The 11629-nt window shown below is 36.9% G+C and overlaps 1 protein-coding gene across 1 annotated transcript; it reads left to right on the top strand.

The window, feature by feature from the left end:
- LOC136714143 (collagen alpha-6(VI) chain-like) lies at positions 1–9465 on the top strand. Its single transcript, XM_066691459.1, has 5 exons — positions 1–761; positions 2047–2138; positions 3543–4091; positions 6730–7278; positions 8524–9465. The coding sequence occupies exons 2-5, from the start codon at positions 2072–2074 to the stop codon at positions 9105–9107; spliced, it is 1749 nt and encodes a 582-aa protein (XP_066547556.1). The 5' UTR covers positions 1–761; positions 2047–2071; the 3' UTR covers positions 9108–9465.
- Positions 9466–11629: the final 2164 nt, after the last annotated feature.

Raw genomic sequence — 11629 nt, 5'->3', positions numbered from 1 at the left:
TAATAATTGCCATTTAATGGGAAATTCGTACTTTCAAGTGTGCTTGTTGCAATGTTAAACACTGACAAGGGGTTCTTTAGAATAAGTCACCTAGAAAGTGAACCAGATGTGCAGACACACCAACTGAAAATGTGTTATGTCAAAAACTCTTCCAACTTATTCCTGAAATGGCTATAAGAATACCAGGTTGTTTTCATTATTAAAGCTTGACTAGCTAGTTAGTGACTAGCACACACACACACACACACACACACACACACACACACAAATATCTGTTTTGATTTGTTTCTTTTGCTCGGTTTGACATTACAGCTACAGTGTATACAATTCACTCTAGTTCTCACTGCCAGCTACTAATCTAGAACATGTTTTCATTGCATCATGTTTGAAATATCTTAAATAAATAAGGACTTATATTTTCTGTTGACTTAAGAGAGCAAAGCAAATGTATTGTGCTGCTATATTAATATTTTTTAGAAGTGAGAAGAAATAAAAAGGAAAGCCTAATATCAGGGAGTATATCTTAGCCTGTCACATGCAAGTCCAGAGAGTGTCTGATCAAAGTGCACAATGTCTCTGTTTTGACATTATCTAGACGAGTGGTGTTCAGTTCTGGTCAATTTAAAAGATGGGCATTTTACATTAATTTCAGTCTAGCTGGGCTCAGACTTACTGGAAGTTTCAATTGTTGAAATATAAGGGAGGGAGATCTAACAGTTTTGGCAAAGGACTTTGCAGAACTACGTATTTACTAATCGTTTGTAAGTAGAATTGTTTTTTCATTTCTCATTTTTAAACTTACATTATCTGGGTCAACAAATATGTGTACTGATTTTTCTTGTATTTTACTGGTTTGTTTAATAAAATGTAGAATGCAATAGATTTTCATACAGTAAACAGGTATGTTTCTCTTCTTATTTTGCTCAGTTTAATTTAGTTTTGTGCGTTGAGCAAATCACACAGTTGAACAAAATTATACAATGCTGAGAAACAGATTTCAATATAGGTGAAAAAAATTCACTCTACTCTAGTGATATTCTATGTCATACTCAATGAAAAGGTAATTCAACTAGATAATACAAAAATGACAATACAGGAAAGGTCAAATTTGTATTGTCATTACATATGTACTAGTATCTACATATTCTTGTGGAGAAAAATTTATATGGGAGCAAAAACTCATTGAAAAATTCCATCATTTGGGGTCTATTTTTATGTTTTTAAAATGTAGTTGTGTGGCAATTACATTCCCTCATTTTTACCCTGGATGTCATATAATTCTCATACATACTTGGTCAAAATTATGGTCAACATCACTCTATTCTTCCACATAGATAAACATGATGGAGATGACTTAAAGGAAATGTATGTTGTGGAAATGACCTTAAAAACAGTCTAATTTAACCTAAATCACTCATAGCAAAGTACAAAAAAGGTTTTTCAAATGTCTGCTTAGCTGAAAGACACTGAAAGAAAAGTTAGGGAATTAAATTGAGAGCAGACTGCAACCAGTGTCATGATCTGGGAGATGCTTCAGACTAATTTTATAGCTTTTAAGAAACAATAGCGTGGCTCTGCTTCACAGTGTTATTACCAATATAATACAATACACATATAGGGTGAAATGTTGTTAGTAGCATTGTTTACTAATTAATGAGTGACTATTTGTTCTGTCCCGGGGTATTTCTTGTAAAGGCAAAGTACATTTCTGCTATATTTAAGGCGCTTTAGTGAGCCACTATATAAGTATTCGATTTACATGAGATACTAACATTTGTTAAACCGACCTAAAGGAAAATGTACATTATGGAACAGTACTTCACCTGCTACAGCAGCTATGGAAAAGCCTGGCTTTCAGGAAGTTCATTTACTTTCAATTATCTATACTGTTCTAGGTATTGATCTTCGGTATGCCCTCTAGGCCACACTTTCATATTGCTTCAGCAAATCGTGCAGGTTCAATTAATAAATAAAAGCTTGCAAATCTGTGTTTTAGGTATGATGTTCATTACAGAGTGGTAAATTATTTATTTATTTATATTTCAGAAACAAGAATACATTACTTGTGAAAATGGAGATGGTTAAACTCTTGCCAGTGGTGGCATTCATGTGGATGCAGTTATGCAAATCTCAGGAAGGTATGATGCCATCTTTTGATAGATGTTTGCTTGCTTGACCTGAGTGCATGACTGAAAGAAGTATTGAACAATCAAACAAGGGTAACAGTATGTATCTATCGTGATTATTAATTTTACACACCTATACTCTTTTTGTCTTAGGAAGTGCTGGCAACAGCGTCTGATTATTTTACACACAGCACTATAAATTAATATTCAATGGAAAAAGCAAATAGTCCGGTTCAGAAATTGTCACACAAAAAATGTCAAAGGATGGTTAATGAAGTCAGACACTCTTAGGACCATAATGTACTTCACCAAACAAGCCACAATGTAAGGATGATAGGAGAGAAGGAGAAAATAAAAAACAATATTATTATTATTATTATTATTATTATTATTATTATTATTATAAGAAATATTTGGGGAGCTTAGCACTAGGAAGGCACTTAAGCATCCATATCATGTTTGCTGCAACAAATCCCATGGGAGTCGCGAGGCAGAGGGTGTTTATTTAGATTTAAAATGAAGAATACTACCCAAAAGGGAAAGGGGCATTGCTCATTACCATGGGATCTCATGAACGCATTGTCAAAGCGGTCTGTCTGCTGTGCGTTATCACTCTGGCAGGCCCACCCGCAACTAGTACAGCACAGTGACTCAGCCTCTGTTGTCATATGGCAAGAAACTTGTGAGACTTGTGAGCTCAACAATATATTTTTCAGCAGATTAACTGCATAGTTTTTGATTGATGGTGAAGTGCTGGGTTTATTTAATATTGTAATTAACAATAGTTTAAGTCAATAGTTTTCCTTATTATTATTTATATAAAATTATGTTTAATTAAAGCATAGTGCAAGATCACGAAAGCTTGCAAATGCATTGCTGGTTTTCTGAAAAAGAGAATACTACCCAAAGGGGATGGAGCATTGTCAACAAAATGAAATTGTCTGAGCCCCGTGCTCGGGGACATGTATTTCATAATAAAATTAAATCGTAAATCGAAAGTTCAAGGTTACTTTCTGAACTAGTTTATATATATAAAATAAATTAAAGAAAGAAAGCTTGTGTAAGTATACTTCTATTTCATATGCCATTACCTCTTTCATCTAATATTACATTGGCAGTTCCTAGTTTTGCCCTTGAAACAGAGCTTTTGTGAGCAAAATGCAATACATCACTTCTTTGAACCTCAAGTTGTCAAAAGTTCAAATAAGAACACAGAAAATGCAGTGTACTGGCTTATCTTGGGTATTTTAAAGATGAGATAGATACTACTTAGTAGTACTAGATTATCTGTCAGAGTATAATTGCATACTTCTGAAATTACAAATATTGTAGTAGTAATAATAATAATAATAATAATAATAATAATAATAATAATAATAATAATAATAATAATAATGAAATCTTTCCCTTTTCCAGCCTGCAAGAAAAGTGAAGCAGATATTGTGTTCTTAATTGACAGTTCTGGGAGCATTAATCCCACAGACTACACCAGCATGAAACATTTCATGACATCAATTGTAAACAAATTAGACATTGGGGAAGACAAAGTACGTATTGGTGCAATGCAATACAGCAATATAGTGAAACCTGAATTTGAATTGGATAAACATCACCAAGCATCCACTTTACTGCAAGCTCTTGACAATATGCAGCAGCTGGGTGGCGGAACTTCGACTGGAGAAGCCCTTAAATCGGTCTCTAACTATTTCAAAAAAGCACGCCCCAATGTCAACCACTTCCTCATTGTGATAACTGATGGTGAGGCTCAAGATGAAGTTTTACAACCTGCTAAGGCTCTGCGAGAAAAAGGCATAACTATTTTTTCAATTGGTGTTTTTGGTGCCAATTACACCCAGCTGGAGGAAATAAGTGGCTCTCAAAGAAAAATATTTTTAATTGACAACTACACAGCACTAAACAGTATACAGTACAAGGTGCTTTTCTGCATATATTATCCATTGAAAGGTAGGTTATTTCCATGTACATACTATTCTTCTCAAAAACAGGGAAATTGAAATCCCATCACAGTCATCATATACGATGTGATAAGAGGACAAATGTGTTCTTGTGAAAAAACTATTTTTGAACTATGACCTTTTCCTTTAGTTCAAAGGTCAATTATATGTTTTTTTGCCTAATAACTGCTTTCAGATTGAAAATAGAGTCACATTTAGTATTGGACATGTATAGGAAACCATAAGTGGTCTATTTGAAAATGTCCTTGATTATGACCTTTGACCTCTCTTTTAAGGTGAACTGCAAGATTTTACCACTTTTACCTCTATAACACCTCAAAGAGAGGCGATAGACCCATGGTCTATATAAAACACATATAGGAAACCATATATGGGCTTTCAATATATGACTCTGGATTTGACTTTTGACCTTTCCTTTTAATTAAAAAACTCCTATGTTCTTCTATAAGCAAGGCTCAAAGCTGCAATCTGACTTCAGATTTGTTAAAAGACAATGTACAGTACTGTGCAAATGTTTTAGGCAGGAGTGAAGAAATGCTGTAAAGTAAGAATGCTTTCAAAAATAGGCAAAATGCAAAGTGAATGAACAGAAGAAAAATCTACATCAAATCCATATTTGATGTGACCACCCTTTGCCTTCAAAAGAAGCATCAGTTGCTTTTCTCTCTTCATGTAATCCCAGACAGACTCGATGATGTTGAGTTCAGGGCTCTGTGGGGGCCATACCATCACTTCCAGGACTCCTTGTTCTTCTTTACGCTGAAGATAGCTCTTAATGACTATCGCTGTATGTTTGGGGTCGTTGTCATGCTGCAGAATAAATTTGGGGCCATTCAGATGCCTCCCTGATGGTATTGCATGATGGATACGTATCTGCCTGTACTTCTCAGCATTGAGGAAACCATTCATTCTGACCAAATCCCCAACTCCATTTGCAGAAATGCAGCCCCAAACATACAAGGAACCTCCACCATGCTTCACTGTTGCCTGCAGACACACATTCGTGTACCGCTCTCCAGCCCTTTGGTGAACAAACTGCCTTCAGCTACAGCCAAATATTTCACATTTTGACTCATCAGTCCAGAGCACCTGCTGCCATTTTTCTGCACCCCAGTTCCTGTGTTTTTGTGCATAGTCCAGTCGCTTGGCCTTGTTTCCACATTGGAGGTATGGCTTTTTGGACGCAAGTCTTCCATGAAGGTCACTTCTGACCAGACTTCTCCAGACAGTAATTATTATTATTATTATTATTATTATTATTATTATTATTATTATTATTATTATTATTTCTTGGCAGATGCCCTTATCCAGGGCAACTTACAACATAAGTGCAAACAAAGTGCAAAATACAGAGAAGTACAAGGCATCAATCATTACAAATTCAATTTGGCTAAAACAGCAATTCAAAATACATTTAACAAATTCCAATTTACAGTAGATGGGTGTACCAGGGTCCCACTGTTTTCTGCCAATTCTGAGCTGATGGCACTGCTGGACATCTTCTGATTGCGAAGGGAAGTAAGCATGATGTCTTTCATCTGCTGCAGTAAGTTTCCTTGGCCGACCACTGCATCTACCATCCTCAACGTTGCCCATTTCTGCAAACCTTGCTGATGCAGTATAACTACCTTGTGTCTTGTTGCTGTGCACAGTCTTGCCATGGTGTATGACTTTTGACAGTAAACTGTCTTCATCAACCTCACCTTGTTAGCTGAGTTTGTCACCCAGTTGTATTCCTCCTACACAGCTGTTTCTGTTTCAGTTTATGATTGTGTTTCAACCTACATATTGAATCGATGATCATTAGTTTGGTATAATTGTTTAATCATACACCTGACTATATGCATACAAAATCCCTGACTTTGTGCAAGTGTACCTAGAATAATTGATGCTGTTTTGAAGGCAAAGGGTGATCACACCAAATATGGATTTTATGTAGATTTTCTTCTGTTCATTCACTTTGCATTTAGTTAATTGATAAATATAATCTATTAACATGTCTAATTCTGAAAGCATTCTTACTTTACAGCATTTTTTCACAACTGCCTAAAACTTTTGCAGAGTACTGTATGTACAGCTAAAATACTCCAAGCACCTTGATCTGGACCTTTGACCCTTTCCTTAAAGGTCAGTAAAAGATTAAAAGTGTTTACAGTGTCCTAAAGAGTATAGATAGCTAATGATTGCTATTGAACTCAGATAGGAACTCATATGTAGTCTGTTCAGAAATGTCCTACATTGTGACCTTTGACCATTCCTTGAGGTCAAAGTGAGAACTGACTCATAACTCCTTACATAGTGCAGTTAGGCTGATACTTACTATGGAACACATATAGGAACCCATGTATGACGTATCTGAAATTACCCTTTCTGAAGACCTTTGACCTTCCTGTCAGGTCAAATGCAAAACTCTCTCATAAATCCTTCCATTTCTAGAAACTTCTAAATCTAGTGTTTACCTGTTCTTTGAAATAATTGGCTTACCTTGGGTATTTCAAAGACAAGATTTTTCAAAGACAGAGACTACTTAATAGTACTGGATCCTATATAGAGAATACTTGCATGACATAATTTTATAGGCCTTAAATTTACAAAAATAATAATAATGAAATCTTTCCCTTTTCCAGCCTGCAAGAAAAGTGAAGCAGATATAGTGTTCTTAATTGACAGTTCTGGGAGCATTAGTTCCACAGACTACACAAAGATGACACATTTTATGAAATCAATTGTAAACAAATCAGACATTGGCAGAGACAAAGTACGTATTGGTGCAATGCAATACAGCGATATAGTGAAACCTGAATTTGAATTGGATAAACATCACCAAGCATCCACTTTACTGCAAGCTTTTGACAATATGCAGCAGCTGGGTGGTGGATCTTTGACTGGAGAAGCCCTTAAATCGGTCTCTAACTATTTCAAAAAAGCACGACCCAAAGTCAACCGCTTGCTCATTGTGATAACTGATGGTGAGGCTCAAGATGAAGTTTTACAACCTGCTAAGGCTCTGCGAGAAAAAGGCATAACTATTTTTTCAATTGGTGTTTTTGGTGCCAATTACACCCAGCTGGTGGAAATTAGCGGCTCTCGCCAAAACCCTTTTTTTATCAACACATTCGAAGAGCTCAATAGTATACTGGACGAGGTGCTTTTCAGTATACACAATGATTTGAAAGGTATGTTATTTCCATGTACCTTCTATTCTTCTCAAAAACAGGGAATGCTCATCCATATAAATTAATTTTGTTTTATTGGGTTTAAGCAATAAATAAAGCTAATAGATCTTCCCAACTATTAGGTGGTGAGTGAATTACAGAGCGCACTAATTAACAGATTAACTGATCATAAATACATATACTCAATACACTAGTAAATCTTAGGTTGGGATTGATTAAAGATTCATGCCTAGCTTAAATGTATTACTCATGTTGAAATATGCAAAGGAAAATGCTCTTGGGTGATGTCAGACAGATTTGGTCCAAAAGGAATCTTTGAATTTTGCCAATGCACATCAGCTATGGAAACCAATGTAAAGAAAAGCCAAAAACACAAGTTGAGCCAGAAATAAGAAACAAACTTGGAAGAACTGAGCAGCAGGACAGACATATTGCTGTTCTTAAAATGCGGTCTTGCCTTTTCACCAAAGTATAGAGTAAACGGACCTCCGATCATAAACTCTTTTTGTAATAGTTTTATAATTACGCCAAAATAAAGAATACAGATCAAGTCTATCCCTAACATAACTAAGGCTGTACTACACAGATGAAATATTGGTTACAATAAAGTACATTTAATGGAAATAATAGACACATCTTTAAGAAAACTTTATTGTATTATAAGCTAATATGGAAACATTTTGAAACGCAACTCCAGTAAATCAATTAATCGATAATTTAAAAAAAAGGACATCTTCAGCAATGAGTATGGCCAGTTCACATTCAATTTTAATTGTGTGCAAAAATAAGATTATTTTGAAGAATTATATAAAAAAAAATTCCTTCTATACAAGCGTTTCCCATACTGTGGGGCATGCACCCATTCTCACAATTATCATGATAATTGTGAGAATATAAAAACAGTGGCCAGGACGTGCCAAGAAAAATTGTGTTACCACCCCCTGCATGAGAGACCTGCAATTGTTGGGAAACTCCATTCTATGTGCTAAACTAAACTTGGTCTTGTTAGTACTTGAACATTGCTGACAAAGCACTAATTTCTTATTGTATTAGAATTGAATTATTCAAAATTCATTACAATAACATTTCTCAAGTCTTGGTTCTACATTATGTATTGATTATAATGTTATATCCTGTATGAGCTAAGCAGCCTTTATTTTAATTTTTTTAATGTATTCACAATGTTCCAGTGACCAGATGGCATATGTAAAATACACATAATCAAATAATCTGTTTCTTTCACAGATTACCATAAAATAAACTTTGCCGATATAATGTTTGTCATAGACACATCTGGAAGTATTTCTTCAGAGGGATTTCAAAGTATGAAGGATTTCATGTATGCCATGGTAAAGAACTCTGACATTGGGAAAGACAGGGTACAGATTGGGGCAACACAATATAGTGTCGTTCCTCGGAGAGCCTTTGATTTAAATGAAAACCATGACAAGAGGTCACTGGAGCAGGCCATCAAAGCAATGCATCTCTTCGGGGGAATCACATACACAGCAAAAGCTCTCAATTTTTCCAAAGACCGTCTGGCAGAATCGTTTGGTGGGCGCAAAGCAAGAGGTGTTCCACAGATTCTAATCACAGTGACTGATGGAGAATCTCATGACAGGGAGCTCTTGAATGTAACGTCCCAGTACATCAGAGACTCTGGTATTATTACTTATGCTATTGGAATAAAGGATGCAAAGAAAGAGGAACTGCTGGCAATTGGGGGGTCTAATGATAAGTACTTCTATGTGGATAACTTTGATAAATTAAAAGAGGTTGAAAAGAGGATTTCTGAAATTATGTTTTTTAACACAGTATCATGTGAGTAACAGATTTAAACCAATGCCAATATTAACAATGAATTATTGCAACAATAATCATTTATAATGGTAATGTCTATAATGTCTCATTCTGCATGCTCAACTTACTTTAGTGTCATATAAGTCTTAGTAGTGATATTACATTGTAAGGTTGTTGAACTTTAAATAAGAAAGATTTTAACGACAATGTCATGGAACAGTATCCATGTATGTATCTTTGGATGTTGGTTCTTATTAGCATGATCATTACTGAAGTCTTACTTACATATATGTTACATGAAGTATTTAACAGACAATGTACAACTTTTTGCTTCTTGTGTTGCTTTAAAAACTACTTGTAATCAAATACTAAATCACAATAAATTAAACTGTCAAAAAATATATATTATCGTCCTGTCCTTTAATTTGTTTTCATGATGTAGAGATTTTATACTATATTACTTCATTTGTTTTATCATAAAGTTAATATATATATATATATATATATATATAAATATATATATATACAGTAGCGATCTGGGGGGCATGTGTCTGTATATGTGTGTGTTTGGGGTTCTGTCTGTGTGTTGGGGGATGGAAGGTTAGCAGCATGCATGCATGCTTGGTGGATCACGTGGGTGGTGCATGTGCATGCTTGTGTAACTGGGCTTAGTTAGTTCCGGGGGTCAGGGGTTGGCCCAGCGCGGGAACACGGGGCGCGTCGTGATTGGGGGAGCCAGTCACGGGGTGCAAACTAATAAATAGGGGTGCCTATTTATTTCCCGCGCAGCAGTTTTTGGTTTTTGAGGAAGAACAGAAGATTGAGAGCAGTTGAGCATAAGTTAGTGTTTTGCAGAGCTACCATCAGAGCTATAAAGTCGCTCCAGCCATAAAGCCTGTTATTAAATAAAGTTCTTGTTTTGGTTTGCAACCTGCGCCTCTTCTGTTATTGCTGCACAGCATGGTGGATCCGCAATGAGAGCCGGGAAAAGCGGTGCTCATTACAATAACAATATACAATATACACTCACCTAAAGGATTATTAGGAACACCTGTTCAATTTCTCATTAATGCAATTATCTAACCAACCAATCACATGGCAGTTGCTTCAATGCATTTAGGGGTGTGGTCCTGGTCAAGACAATCTCCTGAACTCCAAACTGAATGTCTGAATGGGAAAGAAAGGTGATTTAAGCAATTTTGAGCGTGGCATGGTTGTTGGTGCCAGACGGGCCAGTCTGAGTAATTCACAATCTGCTCAGTTACTGGGATTTTCACGCACAACCATTTCTAGGGTTTACAAAGAATGGTGTGAAAAGGGAAAAACATCCAGTATGCGGCAGTCCTGTGGGCGAAAATGCCTTGTTGATGCTAGAGGTCAGAGGAGAATGGGCCGACTGATTCAAGCTGATAGAAGAGCAACTTTGACTGAAATAAGCACTCGTTACAACCGAGGTATGCAGCAAAGCATTTGTGAAGCCACAACACGTACAACCTTGAGGCGGATGGGCTACAACAGCTGAAGACCCCACCGGGTACCACTCATCTCCACTACAAATAGGAAAAAGAGGCTACAATTTGCACAAGCTCACCAAAATTGGACAGTTGAAGACTGGAAAAATGTTGCCTGGTCTGATGAGTCTTGATTTCTGTTGAGACATTCAGATGGTAGAGTCAGAATTTGGCGTAAACAGAATGAGAACATGGATCCATCATGCCTTGTTACCACTGTGCAGGCTGGTGGTGGTGGTGTAATGGTGTGGGGGATGTTTTCTTGGCACACTTTAGGCCCCTTAGTGCCAATTGGGCATCGTTTAAATGCCACGGCCTACCTGAGCATTGTTTCTGACCATGTCCATCCCTTTATGACCACCATGTACCCATCCTCTGATGGCTACTTCCAGCAGGATAATGCACCATGTCACAAAGGTCAGATCATTTCAAATTGGTTTCTTGAACATGACAATGAGTTCACTGTACTAAACTGGCCCCCACAGTCACCAGATCTCAACCCAATAGAGCATCTTTGGGATGTGGTGGAACGGGAGATTCGTGCCCTGGATGTGCATCCCACAAATCTCCATCAACTGCAAAATGCTATCCTATCAATATGGGCCAACATTTCTAAAGAATGCTTTCAGCACCTTGTTGAATCAATGCCACGTAGAATTAAGACAGTTCTGAAGGCGAAAGGGGGTCAAACACAGTATTAGTATGGTGTTCCTAATAATCCTTTAGGTGAGTGTATATAATCTCATTATCATGGCACCTGTCAGTGGGTGGGATATATTAGGCTAGACAACTGGGTCAGAGCATCTCCAAAACTGCAGCTCTTGTGGGGTGTTCCCGGTCTGCAGTGGTCAGTACCTATCAAAAGTGGTCCAAGGAAGGAAAAGCGGTGAATCGGTGACAGGGTCATGGGCGGCCAAGGCTCATTAATGCACGTGGGGAGTGAAGGCTGGCCTGTGTGGTCCGATCCCACAGACGAGCTACTGTAGCTCAAATTGCTGAAAAAGTGAATGCTGGTTCTGATAGAAAGGTGTCAGAACACA

The sequence above is a fragment of the Amia ocellicauda genome, chromosome 18, assembly GCF_036373705.1.
Source record: "Amia ocellicauda isolate fAmiCal2 chromosome 18, fAmiCal2.hap1, whole genome shotgun sequence".
NCBI classification, from domain to species: Eukaryota; Metazoa; Chordata; class Actinopteri; order Amiiformes; family Amiidae; genus Amia; species Amia ocellicauda.
This window is presented reverse-complemented; position numbering and strand designations above follow the sequence as displayed.

What these genes read in the sequence shown, in the direction of transcription:
- LOC136714143 (XM_066691459.1), top strand. Translation starts at nt 2,072, where the DNA reads ATGGAGATGGTTAAACTCTTGCCAGTGGTGGCATTCATGTGGATGCAG. An exon ending in CATATATTATCCATTGAAAG is followed by an intron (nt 4,092 to 6,729) that starts GTAGGTTATTTC and finishes TCCCTTTTCCAG; the next exon opens with CCTGCAAGAAAAGTGAAGCA. An exon ending in TATACACAATGATTTGAAAG is followed by an intron (nt 7,279 to 8,523) that starts GTATGTTATTTC and finishes TTTCTTTCACAG; the next exon opens with ATTACCATAAAATAAACTTT.